Source organism: Capra hircus, chromosome 2, assembly GCF_001704415.2.
Source record: "Capra hircus breed San Clemente chromosome 2, ASM170441v1, whole genome shotgun sequence".
In the NCBI taxonomy this organism is placed as follows: domain Eukaryota; kingdom Metazoa; phylum Chordata; class Mammalia; order Artiodactyla; family Bovidae; genus Capra; species Capra hircus.
In genome coordinates, this window is record NC_030809.1 from 73,951,364 (window position 1) to 73,972,086 (window position 20,723).

The following is a 20,723-nucleotide window of genomic DNA, read 5'->3' on the forward strand; positions in this document are numbered from 1 at the left end:
CCCACCTGCCAAGGCAGGAGACGTAAGAGAAGTGGGTTCAATCCCTGGGTTGGGAAGATTCCCCTGGAGGAGGGCATGGCATACTCACTCCAGGATTCTTGCCTGGAGAACCCATAAGATGGACATGGTGAGCTACAGTCCATAGGGTCGCAAAGAGTCGGATACAACTAAAGTGACTTAGCACACACACATGCACGGAAGAGGACAGATCCCTGTAGCTGCTGGAAGATTCTGAGAGAAAAGAAGTGAGGGAAAGGATGCTACCAGACGAAAGAGAAAGGAGATGAGAACAGCACGTTGAGCTAGAGTAGAGTAGAACAAAGGAGAGACTGGATAGGTTGCCAAGACTCACTGATTCAAATATGGACCAGAGGATAGGATTTCTTTTCCTCTATGCTTGTCTGAGAGTTCAAAGCTCTGCACTGAGCATGACTGAAATTAGGGGGAAAATCCAAATAATCAAATTTGTCTTTGTAAACACATCAAGGACAGAAGATGGATACCTTCTGCCCTGGGTTGCCAGTCTTGTCCATCACCACTTGGATCTCCTTCTTCACTAATCAGTATGGAATGAGAGCAGTCATCATCTTGGTCAGACTCCTGAAATATCATAAAATAGAAACTCAGTTTTTCAGTGTAATACCTGGTTGGCAGGGTGAATGTTGTTGTTGTTTTTTTTTTCTAGGCTAAAGTTTCACACTGCTGATTCCTTTTAAATTGGATAAAGTATTCAGGACTAAAATAATGGGAAAATGTTTGTCTCCAGAGCACCAGGCTTAGACAGACGTGAATGTGATAATCAAAGATGAAGATCAAGCTGAAATTGCATATACACAGAGAAATTCAATATTTTATACTTCATCATGTCTGTATTCAGGCTGTTAAGCTGCTACCAATTCCATCTGAGTGGGTAACTGGAAAGAATCCTTTGGCCACAGCCAGTGAACAACCCCAAAGGAACATGGTCTTTTCCATAATGCCTCCTTGGGGCATCATTTACAGATGGTGAGGGTGGAAATCCTTGCCCCACATGGAAGCTGCAGATATAACCTTAGACTGAAAGGCAGCAAAGCTGATTAAAGTTTTCACTATGACAGCCTTCTGATCTAATCGTGTTAGGCAACTTCTCAAACTTTCCTTTTACAATCTAGAAAATGATCAAACTGCTGAAAAACATGGTTGAAAAACAGCTTAACTTAAAGAAAAACAACCAGCTTGACTTACAAAAAGTATTCCTGACTCTCTAAAGAAGAAATGTTTTCTATGAGAATGCATTGTTGTTGATAGGTTCCTCCGTTAGAAGTTGTTGCTGGTGATTTTGCCCCTTTTAGTGGCTAGAACAGTGATAGATGCAAGAAGTAGTTAAAATATCCCATCCTACTTGGATGTTATAATTGCATTCTGGCTTCTGTGATCCAGATGAATGGCCTAAAAAGTCTTTGCCCTAAATGTAGATGTTTGTCGGAGAAGTGAGCAGACTTTATCATAAAGCCTCTGATATTTCATTCACTAATTCCCAAGAGAGTGTGGGAATCTTTTCACTTTGTTCATTTGACTTATCACTACCATTAAAATATTTTAGGTGTTCAATTTTTTTAAAACTTTTCATTTTGTATTGGGTTGAAACCGATTAACAATGTTGTGGTAGTTTCAGGTGAACAAGGAAGGGATTCAGCCACACATATACATGTATCCATTCTCCCTCAAACCACCCTCCCATCCAGGCTGCCACATGACATTGAGCGGAGTTCCGTGTGCTATACAGTAGGTCCTTGTTGGTTATTCATTTTAAATATAGTAGTGTGTACCTTAGCATCCCAAACTCCCTAACTGTCCATTCCCCTTGGGGGAAGGTGTTCAATTATAATAGCTTAGTTATCATATTTTACTTTATACAGCAGTACATGCTTTGTAAAGCATTCTCTACCTCCCAGCACAGGTTAGGGGTCCTACCTCAGCCCATCCTGGTTGTCAGTGGCAGATGGGACACCTGGACAGGTTTGCCCTGATCCTAAACCGTTGTCAATTTCACTGCTTATTCTTTGCATTTCAAAACTTCTACCACTCTCTGGCAAATTTCTTCTCTCTCCCATCCAATTACAAAGTGTGAGCGGTAGGGGATTACTATTTTATAAAATGCATGGAAATACCAAAACAGCAGTTCTTTAAAGAGCAGGAGAAGAAATCACCTATAATCCTACAAATAAAAAGCAAACTCTGTTCACACAGACAGGATATTTTCTTTTTCTTTTTCCTAAGTGTTTAATAGTAGAGTTGTATCATGTCATTTCATATCTGGCTTTTTTACTTATGACAGGTATAAATTACATAGCAATTTACTAAGTAAATATAATTTTAATGGAATTTTATCAGAGGGTCATAAAGATGTTTAGTAAGTCCCATAAATGTTATGATATAAACCCCATCATGCATAATAGGCAGTTTTTAATTCATTATCACACACAGTGCTGTGAACATCTTTACAAGTAATACCCCAATTTTGTATTATCTCTTTAGAGTAGATTCTCAGATATGGAATTATAAGGAATTATTGATCTGAAGAATATTAGAATTTTTTTTACATATGTTGCTTTAAAAGTAAATTTACAATTACTACTTACTCTCCACTAGCAGTGCATAAGCCTGTTTCACTACCTTCTCCCTTATCAATTATCAATTTTCATTTTTAGTAATGTGATATATGATCCGATTGAATGTGCATGCTTTTGTTAGTAGAAATGTTGGAGATAGTTTCAGATGTTTAGTGACCACTGAAGTTTCCTTCTTAGTATATATAATTTTTATTCATATCATGTCTAGAACACTCTATGAGACTTCAGAATATATTTCTTCCATTTCATATAATTAGAGTGTTTCAGTGAAATTTTTATGCTGAATAAAACTAATTAACACTAAATTTAGTGTTAAATATATAACTGGTTCTCATTTCAAGTTTCTATGTTGATTAATGATCTGCGGTTGGTCTCAACTGCTCAGTTCATTCATTAGTTGGTCCTTGAGGAAAAGTTGGAAGATGCGGAATATGGGCAAACTAGCTGCAAAACCCATAACAATGACTAGCATTTATCCATACAGTGCCAGACACTGTTGGACCTTTCACACATTAGCTGACTTAATCCCCACAAAAACTCTAAAGGCAGAAACTATTATTCCATTTATCCATGAGGTTTAGAGGAGTTAAGTAACTTAACCAAGGTCACCTCGCAAGCCAGATTCACACCCAGACTCTGAAGTCTGGTTACAGAATTCATAATCACTCTGCTTTCTTGCTACTATGAAAAATTTGAAACAAGAGAGTCTCAACAAGAACCAGAAGGAAAATTAATAATCATGAGAAAATTAAGAGAAAGAATATTCAAACATAATTTATAATTTTTGCACAGGAAAAAATTAAAGCTGTGTGATCCCTACAAACTCCTGACAAAAAACTTCTTCCTTAAAAAAAAAAACAAAACTGAAAAACCATAAGCATCACAAACAAAAAGGATGTGGGGAATAATACCTACTTTGAAGATTAACATGAAAATGAAGACAAAAACAGCAACAGCTCAGAATTTTCTGTTTATTTTAGAATCTTAAACATGAATGGCTTTAATGGACTTCCCTTTTGGCTCAGCTGAAGAATCCGCCTGCAATGTGGGAGACCTGGGTTTGATCCCTGGGTTGGGAAGATCCCCTGGAGAAGGGAAAGGCTACCCACTCCTGTATCCTGCCTGGAGAATTCCATGGACTGTATAGTCTATGGGGTCGCAAAGAGTTGGACATGACTGAGCGACTTTTACTTTCACTGGGTGAAAGAGGAAATTGAAATAATGTAGTCGTGAGTGAAGGAGAGAAAATGTTAGAAGAGCACATCCCAAATAAACGGAGCCCATCAACCATTCATGGTAATGCAAGAGGCAGCAACAGACTAGACAGCATAGCATTCTGATCTGCAAACAGCAGAATGCCAACCACACAGAAAAGAGGCACAGGAATCGTACGCAATTCAATTTGGAAAGAAGATTCTTCTTAGATGAAAAAAAGATTGGCAGAGGCCATGAAGAGCCTCTCAGGCGCAATCCTACAAGCAAAGCAGCTGCTTATATTTGTAAACTATAAAAACCTATTGCAGATAACCCCCAAATAAAGCAAGCTTTCATTCAAAGAAAAGAAGTGAAAAAAAGACCTTGGTTTTGTTTTTTTTTTTAAACCCTAGAGAAAGCACTAGAAAGAAGCAAATTCAATAGTGAGAGTCTCTCTCTCCCTCAAAAACAAGTTCAAAGTTATTTCAACCATAATAAGAAAAATATAGAGTGAAAGTTCAAAAAATATCTTAGAACTGCATAAAAAATGAACTAAATATGAAGGGATTTTTTTAGTCTTAAAAAAAAAAAAGCAAGTTTCCTAACTATATCACAAAAAATGAAAAGTAAGTGTGTTTTCTTTTATCAATTTCTTTCTTTTTATATGTATTTTATTTCTATGTATTTGGCTGCAGTGAGCATATGGGATCCACCTCCCTGACCAGGGATTAGACCCAGGCCCACTGCACTGGAAGGCAGATTCTTAACCACTGGGCCACCAGGGAAGTCCCCTCCTGCTGTCTCTTGAGTTACTAAAGTGATACCTTACCTACCCCTTAGCTCATTCATCTGGCAAATCACTGGAGCAGTCAATCTGGGGACAGACTCAGTGTGATGAAGTCAGAGAATGGGTACCGTGGTCCGGGTGAGGTTAGTCTATGAGCCAAGGTTTGGGTGGGATTAGAAAGAGGAAAAAGTAAGGGACACTGGACTTGGAGCTGCGAGGGTTTAAGGCCAAGACTGACATTTTCATCCTGATCCTATGATCTGCTCTATGTGCTGTGTTGTGCTGCTCAAGTCACTTCAGTCATGTCCGAATCTGGTGACACTCTTGTGACCCTATGGACTGAAGCCCACCAGGCTCCTCTGTCCATGGTATTCTCCAGGCAAGAATAGTGGAGTGGGTTGACCTGCCCTCCTCCAGGGGATCAAACCCGTGTCTGACCCAGAAATCAAACCCTCGTCTCCTGTGTCGCCTGCATTGCAAGGCAGATTCTTAACCTCTGGAGCTTCAGGGAAGTCCCAAAGCTTTGATTTTTAGATCAGCTAGGTTCCATCACTGGAGTGGTTACTGTTTCTCCTCCCTGCAAGTTGAGAAGAAAAGGGGCTACTTTGCAAATCAGTTAACCATGGTCACTTCTCTTGGTGGCAATTCCTGGGTGAGAGTCTTGTGTGCCGCTGGGCCTTCCCTGTGGAGCCTGATGGGAGCTGTGTGTCCTGAGAACAGGGGAGAGAGTGGGACAGGTGGATTTTGCAGTCAGTGAGTGGGCCGGAAGTAGGTAAGTACTCTTAAAAGGTGTGATAACGGCCATCTATGCATGCTAAGTCCTTCAGTTGTTTCTAAATCTTTGTGACCCCGTGGACTATAGCTCGCCGGGCTCCTCCATCCATGGAATTCTCCAGGCAAGAATACTGGAGAGTGTTGCCATGCCTTCCTCCAGAGGATCTTCCTGACCCAGGAATCAAACCCATGTCTCTTATGTCTCCTGCTTTGGCAGACTGATTGCTTACCACTAGTGCCGCCTGGGAAGCCCCATCTGCTCTATTCATCTGCTGTTAATAACTTGGCCAGAGGAAGGAGATGAAATGTTAGGCTGGGCAAGAAACGGGGAAAGGAGAGTCACCTCTCTCCTCGTTGACATATTGACTCACTCGTGACTTGGGGAAAAAGCAAGCCTCTTTGGGGAGTAGGTTGGGATCTTTTTACTGGTGATAAAAGTGAAGAAGGTAAACAACCCCCACCTCCTTCCCCCAAAAGATAAAGTGATACATTACCTTCTGTCTTATTACTGCAGTTGACAATTGAATATTCTTATATCCTGTCCCCATCCTTCCAATAAATTCACCCTTTTTCTTTTTATAAAATCAATAGGCAAAGTGTAAATTATGACTATTTGAGTATTGTACTATACTGTATGTATTGCACTATAGTCATGCAATAGAAATGTAATGTGATTATACTTTCTTTCTTGCATAGCTTTTTTCGTACATAAACCCCAAATCCCTATTTTTATTTCATTCACAAATTTATTTAATATTTAATTAATTTTTATATATTTTTAAAAATCTTAAATCTTCCCAACCTCCAGTGGTCTTTCCACATGGTTAAATATATCAAATAATACACCAGTTCCACCTTCTTCATGGAAATCCCCATTATCCTGCTCTTCCTCACCCCTCCCTTTCCCCAGTGATTGGATCTCTTTGTTCTCTAGACTTCATACATGGTTTGAAGCCTTGGGACTTGCTTTCTGCTTTATACCAAGGATATCCTCCTCTCTTGTGTTGGGTTCCAGATCCCCTGAATCATGGATCCAATTTTCCCTTCTATTTTTATCTATCCTCTTAATTAGTAGAGTACATAGTAGCTTCCTTAAAAGGCATGTGAAATGTAAAACGTTTTCTCATTTGCATGTCTGAAAAATGTCTTTATTCAACTCTAATATTTGATTTATAGTTTTCTGAATATAAAATCCTAGATTGAAAACCATATTCTTTGCTCAGATATTTGAAAGCATTTACTCCTTCCTTTTAATTTACTTTTTAAAAATTTTATTTTTTAATTGAAGGATAATTGCTTTACAGAATTTTGTTGTTTTCTGTCCAACCTCAACATGAATCAGCCATAGGTATACATATATCCTCTCCCTCTTGAATCTTCCTCCCATCCCCTCCCCATCCTACCCCTCTAGGTTGATACAGAGCCCCTGTTTGAGTTTCCTGAGACATACAGCAAATTCTCATTGGCTATCTACTTTACATATGGTAATTTAAGTTTCCGCGTTACTCTCTCCATACATCTCACCCTTTCCTCCCCTCTCCCCAAGTCCACAAGTCTGTTCTCTATGTCTGTTTCTCCATTGCTGCCTTGCAAATAAATTCTCTGGTACCATCTTTCTAGATTCCGTATATATGTATTAGCACATGATATTTATCTTTCTCTTTCTGACTTACTTCACTCTGTACAATAGGTTCTAGTTTCATCCACCTCATTAAAACTGATTCAAATGTGTTTCTTTTTATGGCTGAGTGATATCCCATCGTGTATATTTACTTTTAAGAATAGCATATACTCAGGAATGTGCACATACCAAAACTGTAGAGATTAGTGAATTTTAATAAACTGAACACACTCCTGGAACCAGGGCCTAAGTCAAGTAAAAGTCTTCTTAGACATAATATAAAAATCAAGACCCATAAGGGAAAAAAATGGATAAATTGATTTTCATCAAAAATAAAAACTTTTGTTTGGTAAAAGAGCTGTTAAAAAGGTGAAAAAAAGCAAACCAAATTTTTCTCATTGACTAGCAGAAGATATTTGTGAGTTACACATCCAGAATATATAAAGAATTCTCTAAACCCAACAATAAGACAAAGAATTCAATCAGAAAATGGACAAAATATTTGAATAATTATAGCTGATGGCAAATAAATATTTTTTAAAGGTTTAACATTGTTCATTAGGGAAATGCAAATTATAACCACAATGAGCTGCCATCATATACCTATTTTGGTTAAAAAAATTTTTAATGGTTAAAATAAAAAATACTGATAGTACCAAATGCCGCCAAGGGTATAGAGACATTGGATCTCTCATTTACTGCTGGTGGGAATATAAATGGTTAGAGCCACTCTGGAAAATTGTTAGGCAGCTTTAAAAAAAATTAAACATACATTTATCAAATGACCCACTAATTGGATTCCTGGGCATGTATCCTAGAGAAATAAAAACATAAATTAACACAAAAATTTGTACATAGATGTTCATGGTAGCTTTATATGTAAATAGCCCCAAACTGGAAACAACCCAAATGTCTTTCAACAGATGAACAGCTAAATAAACTGTGGGACAAAATAAAATTGCAATAGAATACTACTTAGCAACATAAAGAAACTATTGATACATAGAACAACTTGGATGTATCTCAGGAGTGTTATGCTCAGTAGAAAAAGCCAATCTCAAAAGTTTACACGTATGATAATGCCATTTATATGACAGTCTTGAAGTGATAAAATAAAGATTGAAAACAGATCAGTGGTTGCCTGGAGTTAGCGGAGAGACCATGGCAATTAAGAGTGTAGTACTGACTCGATGGGCATGAGTCTGAGTGAACTCCAGGGGTTGGTGATGGACAGGGAGGCTGGCGTGCTGCGATTCACGGGCTCGCAAAGAGTCGGACACGACTGAGCGACTGAACTGACTGAACTGAAGGGGGTTCCTTTGTGGTAACAGAGCAGCTTTGTATCTCCACTGAAGACTCGGGGGATACAATGTCTCAGGAGCATGCACACAGGCAGACACAAACAGGAGAAAGAAAAAGGAACGCAGGTTAAAAACTAGTGAAATCCGAGGGAGGTCCGTGGTCTAGTTCATTGTGGTGTTGGGTTAATGTCAATTTTCTAGTTTAGACAATCAGCTATAGTTATAATAATCCCCATTGAGGAAAGCTGGCGAAGGTTATACCGGAATTCTCTGTACTATTTTTACCAGTTCTTATGAATCTATAGTTATTTCAGACTACTCTTTTACTTAAATTTTTGGTTTTTGTTTTCTTTATTGTTTTAGAATAATTTTTGGAAAGAGAAAGGTACAAAAAGATCTTACTACACTATCTCTAAAACTCTTCATGTTGTTTCTATTATAGTCCATACCTCATCAACTTGTAAAAATAAACACATTTGTGGGTCATATTATATTTACCAATAAAATACAGAGTAGTAATTTTTTTAAAATTGTCACCATTGTGCAGCATGTGGGATCTTAGTTTCCCAACCAGGGATTGAACCCAGGGCCCCCAACTTCACTCCCACTCCCGCCCCTGCAGTGAAAGCATTGAGTCCTAACCACTAGACTGTCAGGGAATTCCTATAGAGTTGTTAATATTTTTAACTGTTTGCACTATGTTAAATTTTATAAAAATTCAAAAAATACAAATGCGTATACAGTACAAAGTTCTTCTCCATTTTGGTCCTTTTAGGCAACCATTGTTAACAGTTTATTATACATTTAGGGAATCATTCTATCATTTTCTATGGGTCATGATGTTTATTACTAGTACTATTACTATACTTTGTGAAGTTATTCATCATGGGCAGGGGGTAATGACCAGGACCAAGACGAGGCACCTCCTTTGTGGTATCCTAGGATGGATTTGACATGAACAGAATAATGATTTTCTCTTCTTTCACGTTAACATGTATAAAGACTAGCTACATTTTATTATTTAGAATGGATTCAGCTGCAACAATATTCTGTGGTATACACATACACGCATAATGTATGAGCCTCAGAACTGACTAGCTAATTACTGCCTTGAGATTAAACTCATGAAGTACTATGATTAATTGTGCTTTAAGTTTCCTCATAATCACATTTAAATATATAATTAAAATATGTTTGTTATAAATATTCAAGCAACCTAAATGAAGTAGGTATAAATGAAGTAAATATAGATGTAGTAGGTTATCCCTTTTTATGTTAGTTTTTCTATTTAAAGATTAGAGCATCTTACCTCACTGCTGCTGATGCTCTGCAAGATTATATTTTGATTTTTAGTGACTGTCATCATATCAGTTGGAGAAGAGTTTGTATCATGACAAATGTCAAGCAATGATTCAGCATGTCTTTCTGCCAAAGAAACATAATAATGTGTTTTGATAAGCTGCATCTCCATCAATTTCACAGCAACATCTAGTGCTAGGTCCTAAAAATGAGTTCCATTTTGCTTAAAATTTTCTTGAAATAGGGATCCTGAGGAAGCTTTGGGCCATAATTTTCACTGGAAAAGATGTGAGGACAAAAGGACAAAAGGAGTCCACAGAATGAATGCGTTTTGTTTGTTTGTTTTTTAAAAAGGGGGCAATGTTGCTAAGTGTAACCCCTAATAAGGGGCTGGGAATTATATTTGCGCTCTAGTCGCCGAAGATAAAAGTGCTCAGCTGCTTGGAGCACCGTTCCTGTCTAGGGCTTGAAGCCACATTAAATTGACAGAGTTCTGAACACCAAACAATGAATTCCCAGTTAGTTCCTGGGGGACACTGTTCTCTTACATATCCTTCTCCTGCTATCTTGACTTTTTCAGATAAGCATGCGCTCTACCGTGAAAACTTCTTCCTCTTGCATCTCTTCCTATTTCATTGATCTTATGAGTGATACAAAATTGAATGAGTGATCTTTACTCATAGCCTGTATTTCTTCACCATATTTTTTTTCTTCACTCTTTGCAACCCTTCTACTGCCTCCTTCCTGCCATTGAAACCCTCACTTTCTTATCATATCTGCTTTGTAAACTCTTTTCCAACTTGATGCTGCTTCCCACCCCTTCTTTCTTGTAGTTCTCTCCTAATTCTCCTCCTTCCTTTCTTATGCCTGAGTCCATGTGTACCTTCTCTGCCCGGCCCCTGCAATTTTCTCACCATCATCGCTCCTTTAGTGATCTCACCGACTCTCAGATCTTCACAGTCTTCTTGCAGAGAACTTGCAAAGAAACCCATCAATCCATCCAATTCTTTCCCACAAGCCCTGGCCTACAGAAAATTGCTACTTTGAAGGTCACAAGTTCTCATCAAATGAGTGTTTTAGAACCCATTACCTTCAACATCAGCACCAAGCCATAGTGTTCTCTTATTTTGTTAATTGTATTTCTACCTCCCCACTTCCTAGCGCTGAAACTTTGGAATCATGTTTGACTCAAGCCTCTCAACCCTTGTCTGTATGTCTCCTCTATCAACTTTACATCACTGTATTCTGTGAATTCTTTCACATTCTCTTAAACTCACACACCTAGCACCTCTCAGGCCCACTACACGCCATGTCCAAAGTCTCTTTTCCTGATCCTTGCAACCACGCACGGGTACTTCTATAGTTTCTTAATAGAGCTTGCTTGGCATGAGTCTCTTCCTCTCCTAAAACATGGTTTTCATGGTTCCCTGTCTTAAAATTCTTCAGTGACTCTATTTCATTGAAAAAAAAAAAAGTTATGTCCTTCAGTCTGACATTTAACGAGTCTTTGATGGACTCAGTCTCTTTGTGTATCTAATCTTCTGTATTCCTTTCCCCTGACATGAACTGTTGGTTCTAGTCTTCAGTTCGCCCCTGGGATGAGCCATGCTCACTTACAACATGATGCCTCTGTCCACAAAATCAAATCTCATGATTTTTTTTAGAATCAGATTGAGTCTTACCTCTTCCGTGAAACCTTCCTGGGGATAGCCTTGTTCCCTGTCCAGAAGCTCCCAACAGAAATCCAATCAGACAATAAAGTCAAGTAGTTTTCACAAAGTCACACGTGGCTCAGTGGCACCTTTTCCATTACACTTTCTTCTGTGGCAGTTTTTCTCTTGCTCAGACTCTTTCTCCATGCCTATATCACATCTTTTCGCTTCCTTCCTATTTTATCCAGCATTAGAGAACCACAGCAAGGCCTTCTTCCCCTTTCAAGTTTATAACAACCTCTTTCTCCTCTGACTGGTGTGGTGTGTGGTGTGTCCCTGACTATACTGAACACTTTTAAAAGTTTGGACTACATCTTAGCCTTCTTTGCCTATCTCAGAGTACCTAACTTTGGGTCTTGTACAAAGTCCCTGGTCTATAAATAGCTATTCACTTGATTTCTTTTTTTAAATTTAATTAAAGTATCTATTTACAATGTTGTGTTAACATCTACTGTATAACAGAATGATTCAGTTACACATATATGTACATTTGGCTTGACTTCTTTAAGAAGATCCATCAAATACATGTAAAAAAAACAAAGGTTTCTAATAGGGCTTTTATAGTTAATTTCAAAAGTGAAATAAAAATATTACCTGGTTTTGGCATAGAATTCATTAAAATGTCCAATAACTGCTGTTTTCTGAAACTCTCTATTTGTGACACATAGTGTATTGCTGATTTTCCACTAAAATCACAGAGTTTAGGATCTCTAGGAAGAATAGAATCAACATCAAAGATTACTGAGTTAAATCTATTGAAAAAGAAGACCAATATGAGAGGAAAAACATTGACATCAAATAAATAAAAATAATTTTACATAGTTTGGGGATAGCAATAATGAATTCAAAATGCATGAGAGACAGAAAATTTTCAAGATTTTTAAGGAATATGAAAGGAATATGTTATGTTGCATATTTTATGCCCCTTATAGTCTAAAAACATTCTAATAATTTGCTGAAAATTTTCAACTTTGGACAAGAAGTTTCATAATTCTTTAATAATGCATAAAGCAAGTAAAAATAAAAACATCTTGATAAACTGTTGTCCCAACTAGCTGGCTTCATTGATTTTTTCTTCTCAGTGCTTTAGCTAACTGCTTATTCTCATTATTTCTTTTTCCTAATGCTGAGAGCGAGCTCTTTTATTATTCAAAATAGAATAATGCTAGTAGAATGGCCTAGCATTTCACCTTGAAATTAAACTGACATACTTATTTCGCAGGCTCTTGGTTGAGTGGAGTGATCAGTTCATAGAGCCTCTCTGTATGATTTTTTCGTTCCTCTTGTCCTGTGATTGTTAAGCCCCATGGCTGATCTTAGAGTTCCTTGCATCAGTGCAAATCTCCTGTCTATGCTGCCATGGATCCTAGAATTAGACATCAGTTCAAAGAGGTCCAGAAGGTAAATGATGGGAACTCTGTTTACAGATTATGGTGAGGGAAACGATGGCCAGACTTGCTTCACTAGTCACATTCTGTTTCTATTGGCTGTGTGGCATGTGAGATCTTTGTTCCCCGACCAGGGCTTGAACCACATCCCCTGCAGGGGAAGCACAGAGTCTTAACCACTGGGCCACTAGAGAAGTCCCAGGTTGATGTTTTATAATCTATAGTAATATTCTTAGGGTTTTTTCTCCCTCCATGCTCATGGTTCAAAAGAATTAGCGTTGGTCCAAGAATCAAGGGACTGCCACTAACCTTAATACATGGCCCTAGGCAAGTCACTTAGCTCTCTGGGACCTTAGTTTGCTCAGTTCAATACAATTCAGTCACTCAGTCATGTTCGACTCTTTGCAACCCCATGGACTGCAGCATGCCAGGCCTCCCTGTCCATCACCAACTCCTGGAGTTTACTCAAATTCATGTCCATCGAGTCGGTGATGCCATCCAACCACCTCATCCTCTGTGGTCCCCTTTTCCTCCCGCCTTCATTCTTTCCCAGGATCTTTTCAAATGAGTCATTTCTTTGCATCAGGTGGCGAAAGTACTGGAGTTTCAGCTTCATCATCAGTCCTTCCAATGAATATTCAGGACTGATTTCCTTTAAGATGGACCAGTCGGATCTCCTTGCAGTCCAAGGAACTCTCAAGAGTCTTCTCCAATACCACAGCTCAAAAGCATCAATTCTTTGGCACTCAAGTTTCTTTATAGTCCAACTCTCACATCAATACATGACTGCTGGAAAAACTATAGATTTGACTAGATGGGCCTTTGATGGCAAAGTAATGTCTCTGCTTTTTAATATGTTGTCTAAGTTGGTCATAACTTTTCTTCCAACTTTTCTTCTTTTAATTTCATAGCTGCAGTCACCATCCTCAGTGATTTTGGAGCCCCCCAAAATAAAGTCTGTCACTGTTTCCATTGCTTCCCCATCTATTTGCCATGAAGTGATGGGACCAGATGCCATGATCTTAGTTTTTTGAATGTTGAGTTTTAAGCCAAATTTTTCACTCTCTTCTCTCACTTTCATTAAGAGGCTCTTTGGTTCTTTTTTGCTTTCTGCCATAGGGTAGTGTCATCTGCATATCTGAGGTTATTGATATTTCTCCCCAAAATCTTACTCCAGCTTGTGCTTCATCCAGCCTGACATTTCGCATGATGTACGATCAGTTTCAGTTCAATTGCTCAGTCATATCTGACTCTTTGTGACCCCATGAATCACAGCACACAGGCCACCCTGTCCATCACCAACGCTCGGAGTTTACCCAAACTCATGTCCATCGAATCAGTGATTCCATCCAGCCATCTCATCCTCTGTCATCCCCTTCTCCTCCTACCCCCAGTCCCTCCCAGCATCAGGGTCTTTTCCAATGAGTCAACTCTTCACATGAGGTGGCCAAAGTACTGGAGTTTCAGCTTCAGCATCAGTCTTTCCAGTGAACACCCAGGGCTGATCTCCTTTAGGATGGACTGATTGGACCTCCTTGCAGTCCAAGGGACTCTCGAGTCTTCTCCAACACCATAGTTCAAAAGCATCAATTCTTTGGCGCTCAGCTTTCTTCACAGTCCAACTTTCACATCCATACATGACCACTGGAAAAACCATAGCCTTGAACAGATGGAACTTTGTTGGCAAAGTAATGTCTATGCTTTTTAATATGATGTCTAGGTTGGTCATAACTTTCCTTCCAAGGAGTAAGCGTCTTTTAATTTTATGGCTGCAATCACCATCTGCAGTGATTTTGAAGCCCAAAAAAATAAAGTCTGACACTGTTTCCACTGTTTCCCCATCTATTTCCCATGAAGTGATGGGACCAGATGCCATGATCTTAGTTTTCTGAATGTTGAGCTTTAAGCCAACTTTTCCACTCTCCTCTTTCACTTTCATCAAGAGGATGAAAGTTCCTCTTCACTTTCTGCCATAAGGGTGGTGTCATTGGTATCATCTGCATATCTGAGATTATTGATATTTCTCCCAGAAATCTTGATTTCAGCTTGTGCTTCTTCCAGCCCAGCATTTCTCATGATGTACTCTGCATATAAGTTAAATAAGCAGGGTGACAATATACAGCCTTGACGTACTCCTTTCCCATTTGTTGTTCCATGTCCAGTTCTAACTGTTGCTTCCTGACCTGCATACAGATTTCTCAAGAGGTAGGTCAGGTGATCTGATATTCTCATCTCTTTAAGAATTTACCACAGTTTATTGTGATCCACACAGTCAAAGGCTTTGGCATAGTCAATAAAGCAGAAATAGATGTTTTTCTGGAACTCTCTTGCTTTTTCCACGATCCAGTGGATGTTGGCAATTTGATCTCTGGTTCCTCTGCCTTTTCTAAAACCAGTTTGAACTCTGGGAGTTCACAGTTCTCATACTGTTGAAGCCTGGCTTGGAGAATTTTGAGCATTACTTTACTAGTGTGTGAGATGAGTGCAATTGTGCGGTAGTTTGAGCATTCTTTGGCATTGCCTTTCTTTGGGATTAGAATGAAAACTGACCTTTTCCAGTCCTGTGGCCCCTGCTGAGTTTTCCAAATTTGCTGGCATATTGACTGCAGCACTTTCACAGCATCATCTTTTATGATTTGAAATAGCTCAACTGGAATTCTAACACATCCACTAGCTTTGTTTGTAGTGATGCTTTCTAAGGCCTACTTGACTTCACATTCCAGGATGTCTGGCTCTAGTGAGTGATCACACCACATGGTTATCTAGGTCATGAAGATCTATTTTGTACAGTTCTTCTGTGTATTCTTGCCACCTCTTCTTAATATCTTCTGCTTCTGTTAGCTCCATACCATTTCTGTCCTTCATTGTGCCCATCTTTGCATGAAATGTTCCCTTGATATCTCTAGTTTGCTCATCTACCTTGATTAGTGTTTCTCCAAGTGGTGTTCTTTGATTTCATGCTTTCTGGCCCCCACTTCAGGCTTATTGAACACCACCTCTGGGTTGATGTCCAGTAATCTCCATCTTTAACCATCTCCTCAGCTATTAACACTGAAGTCTCAGGTCACTTCCCTGATGGCTCAGCAGTAAAGAATCCACCTGCAGTGCAGGAGACTCAGGTTCGATCCCTGGATCAGGAAGATCCCCTGGAGGAGGAAATGGCAATCTGCTCCAGTACTCTTGCCTGAAAAATGGACAACATTCCATGGACTACAGTCCATGGGATCACAAAGATTCGGTCACAACTGAGTGACTGAGCATGCACAGGAAGTCTGAGGTAGCTTCTAACTTCCATCTTCATCCTATTACAATAACTGATTCTTTTAAAATAGATCATGTTCTTGATTATATTTTTGCCTTGGAAGTTCCTTCTTCTTTTTTTATCTGCCCCCCCCCCCGAATGTATATGAAATACTGAGGAAGAGCTTTGGCCATCTCTTCTTTTCTGATGACAAGATAAACAGGTAGCAAGAAGCATTGCGTGCATGCACGCTCAGTCCCTCAGTCGTCTGACTCTTTGCAACCCCATGGACTGTAACCTGCCAGGCTCCTCGGCCCATGGGTTTTCCCAGGCAAGAATACTGGAGTGTTGCCATTTCTTCTCCAGGGGATCTTCCCGACCCAGGGATCAAACCCGTGTCTCTTACATCTCCTGTATCAGCAGGCGGATTCTTTACCACTGTGCCGCTTGGGAAGCTCAACAACAGCATTAGGAAACTGCATTTCTGACATGAAAGAAGTGCAGTTTCTTTCTGCTTATTAGCCCTCTAATTAAAAAAATGATTTATCTCCCTCCTCCTAAAAGAGCGTGTTGACATGTAATTTCTTTTGGCCACAGGATGAGGTATGTAAGATCTTAGTTCCCCAACCAGTGATTGAACCCTGGCCCCTGGCACTGGAAGCTTGGAGTTTTAACCACTGGCCTGCCAGGGAATTCCCATCATGTAATTTTTCAGATAACTGGAAATCACTACTATAATTTATTTTTGATAATTGACAATGCTTTCTGGAATAATTAATAACCTTTTAGGGGTAAGGAGTTACATACTCAAGAATTATTTGACAGCCTCAGGAACAACCAAAGAGGAAGTATTTAAACAAATAAAATAAAAGGCCAATATAATAAAAATAATAGATAGCAACCTCTAATATCTGTACATCACTTTGCAACTTTGAAGTCCCATTTATGAATATGCATGGGCATTTCATATATATATGCATATACATTATATTTATCTTTGTATACATACAGTATTTTATAATATACGTTATATATATACATGCATAAGGGGCTTCCTAGGTGGCACAGTGGTAAAGAATCCACATACAAGAGACACAGGTTTGATCCCTGGGTCAGGAAGATCCCTTGGAGTAGGAAATGGCAGTCCACTCCAGTATTTTTTCCTGGAAAATCCCATGGACAGAGGAACCTTGTGAGCTATAGTCCATGGGGTCACAAACAGTCAGATGCGAGTGAGCACCACAGTATACATATACAAATAAACAATCTATATATCTAGGTTTGCAAATGACTTTGTAAGTAACAATGGCAGAGACGCCCTTCCATGGGTACTGGCTAACCACATGATACTCACGCATGATGCCTGAGAAGCTCAGAGAGAACCTCTGCGGGCCTATAGAGCGTTAACATATCAAGCCTTTCAAACAGGTCCACATCTCTCACAGCCAGCATCAGAGCGGTCAGGCCATGTTGGTTTGGGAAATTTATATCCAGGAACTCTTCAGATGCCTTTAAAAACATGAAGCTTTAAATTTTTATTATGTCTTTACTGCATGTCCGTTAATACTAATCTTTACATTTTCATCGCCTGGCCAAATTCTCATTTTAATTTCAAGATACTGTTCCTCGATATCTTGAGAGGAGCTGATGAACTGAAAGAACACAAACCTGAGACAGACAGATTGGTGTTTGAATTTGACCTCCTTAAATTGGTTATTTAACCTCCCTAACAAGGTTATATCAAGGACATTCTGTTAAAAATTGATAAAATCACCCAGATGAAATAAGGAACAGCTAGTTAAATACCAAACAGTTGGTATTTACTCGAAATTCAACTTTTTAAATGAGTGTCCTGTATTTTTATTTGCAAAATCTGGCAACCTTATTCCCTGAACTTCAGGGTCTTCAGGTCCTTTCTTACAGGATTGTTTGGATGATTGGAGTCAGAAAATGAAAAGCACTGAGCAGAGTGTCTGACACATGCTCAGAAAACATCTGTGGAGTGAATGAATGGTTTACAATTATAAGATAAGTTATTGAACAGGATTTATACAGTCTAATGGAGGTGGATATATATATGCTATTTGTTGTTTCAGTAAAATTTAATTTGGAAAATTCAGAGCTGAGGAGCTACTGGAAGGCCAAATTATCTGAATTGTTTATTTTACAGGTCAAAGTAACTCACGAATTTCCATCTGTATTTCACTTTATGCCATGTCGATATAGTCAGCATCTACCTCAGTTTCTCCAGGGACAGACTAGAGATAATGATATTACCTCAGAGGGGTGCTGTGGGAATTAATTAGTTAGTGGGTTTTTTTCAGTGTCTGAAAAGACACCACCTCTTATATCAACGTTTATTATTAGTTAGAACCAACATAAAAGCTTTGAGCTGAGAATAGTTTTGCAATAGCACATTAGTTGAACATCTGTTGATTAAGCTCTGGATCCAGTTACAGGTATATGTTTTTAAAACTTGGAGGCTTATCTTTAGAAGTGAAAAATATGGTTATGAAAAAAAGACATTGAATTACAACAACAATTGTCAAAATGCCATTAAAATGAAATTCAAAGTCTTCCAAAAACATTTCTAAGCCTCACTTTATGATATATGGCAATTTTAGACTATCATTTAGCACAATAGAAGAATTTAGAGTCCTTTGGATTTTGCTGTCCATTTCCCTGAACTCTAGGTGACCAGAATATCTTTCACTTCTCTATCTGTTTGTGTCTCTACCATAAGGGAATAGAAGAAACTGTTTCCTAGCAGCAATTGATTTTCTTTCAGATGGAAGGTCATGTGATCTGACAGTACCTCGGAAGGTAAATGCCAAGAGCCTGTTCGCCAATAATGAATGTCCTTGCTTATGCATGTGGTTTCTCAAGTTACTTTGGAAAAGAGTCTCTATGGGCAGAAAAATCTAAATAAGAAGAAGATCAATACCCTAAAAAGACAGCATTTTGAAAAATGTATTCTCTTCACTTTCATCCCGGCTAAATATTATGCAAAGCATAGTCTCTCTGATTCCCTTTTCAGGATAAAGATAATAACTGCAGATGGTCCGAAGGGATCTAAACAGCAATTGTACAAATGGCAGTGATGTCAAGGGAACACCTCTGAGCAAGTTGACAGTGGTTCCTCAGGGGCATCTTTGGGAGGACATCATTTCTCAGGGGTGCTACATGACTTCTTCTCTCATCCAGCTACAAAGAAGGTGTAAATAGGCTGCTGCTGTGTTCTTTTATTATCTTGTTTTCCACCCCAAGTGTCCCATTTAATCCTGTTTCTGTCTCATATGTCCTGCCTGAAACTTTCTGGGACTGCATTTGGAAAGAACTTATTTTTCTTTAAAAGGAGTCATATGTAGTCCATTCCCTTTTCAAGTCTTACCCATTCACCCAAAGACAGAAGCAAACACCGAATTAACTGACCAGCAAGTGTTGAAGCTGTTCAAGATCACCTTGCCATGAGCTTTGCAGAAGTTGCATTTGGGGAGCTTGGATTCCATTGATGGCCAAGAGTTGTCTTTGGACTTCACAATTAGCCACATGGACTGCGGTTTGATTGCTATAATTGCACAGGGTGATATCTGCTCCCTTTTCCAGAAGAAATCCAACAACCTGCAAAATCACAGCATTCTCACAATCATGTCTTCTGAGTTGGGTAGAAAACTTATTTAGTTGGATACAGCTCTGATTCAAGATATAAGAAATGAGAGTAAGATAGGCATAAAAATGGTGGCTCTAGTGGTAAAGAATCTGCCTGCTAGTATAGGAGGTACAAGAGACACCAGGTTCAACCCTAGGTCAGGAAGATCCCCTGGAGGAGGGCATGACAACCCACTCCAGTATTTTTGCCAGGAGAATCCCATGGGCAGGGGAGCCTGGCAGATTTCAGCCCATAGGGCTGCAAAGAGTTGGACATGACTGAAGTGACTTATAGGTACATACAACTGCCATTTGCCTTTTTTAAAATTTAAGAGACAAAAATCTCCAAGATATGGATAGTTTGGAGATACTATTTTTTTTAACTAAAAGTCTGTGAATATTTTATGTTAAACCTACATAAAATGTTGAAATCTTCCTGTTACTGTTATCTATAATTTAGAATATAGAACCCCCAAATTCAGGCTTATAGATTCTTGAATGTTTCAGGTATTTCCACAAGTATTTTTAGGGAGAGAATAAACTCTATTCAAAATGGTAATGGGTTAATTTATTCACGGTTAATGGGTTAATTTATTTACAGATTGAGGGACTCATGTGTGTCAAGACCTGACTTTGGTGCTGAGACTTCAGCCATGAACAAGACAGGTAAACAGTCTCAGAATTTTTTCCAGTGGGTTTTAGCTACTTAAAGGGAGCTCTAGCTCTTTTGGGGGGATTTGAGACAGACAAATGTTTGTGGTAAACCACAAATGAGGAATTAACACTCGTTCAGTTTCTTCCTGGCCTGAAATGGGTTACAATGCTGATAGTCACCCACTAAAGAAAGAGAAACAGATGCAAAGAAATCTAGACAAATTCTTGTGATTAGTCCTGCTACCCCAGAAAACTCCTCTGGCCTTTATGTTAAAACTGGGTGAAAATTTACAAAATGCTATTGTCACAATGGGTCAGCAAATTATTCAGATCAAGGTAGAACCCTTTTTTTAAAAAAAAAAGGTCCTGCTGTGAAAGTTAAGCCTGAGTCAGCCAAAGGCTACAAACCCTAGATCCAGTCAGAAAGCAATATGGCTGTGGCCTTGAAGACAAGGAATCTCTGAAGGGGAAATAGATGGTGTCAATAATAAT

General features: G+C 38.9%; 1 protein-coding gene across 5 annotated transcripts in view; it reads right to left on the reverse strand.

Moving 5' to 3' along the window:
- MAP3K19 (mitogen-activated protein kinase kinase kinase 19) overlaps positions 1–12,001 on the reverse strand; it is a 41,906-nt gene extending 29,905 nt beyond the window's left edge. For 4 of the 5 annotated variants that reach the window (XM_013968405.2, XM_013968415.1, XM_013968417.2 and 1 more), the window contains exons 1-3: positions 11,895–11,916; positions 9,599–9,714; positions 504–600 (exon numbers count right to left, since the gene is read on the reverse strand). In XM_013968405.2, coding sequence (XP_013823859.2) covers positions 504–600; positions 9,599–9,714; positions 11,895–11,916 — 235 coding nt within the window. Of the gene's footprint in view, positions 1–503; positions 601–9,598; positions 9,715–11,894 lie in introns of all 5 variants that reach the window. The other variant, XM_018062192.1, reaches the window with a different exon arrangement.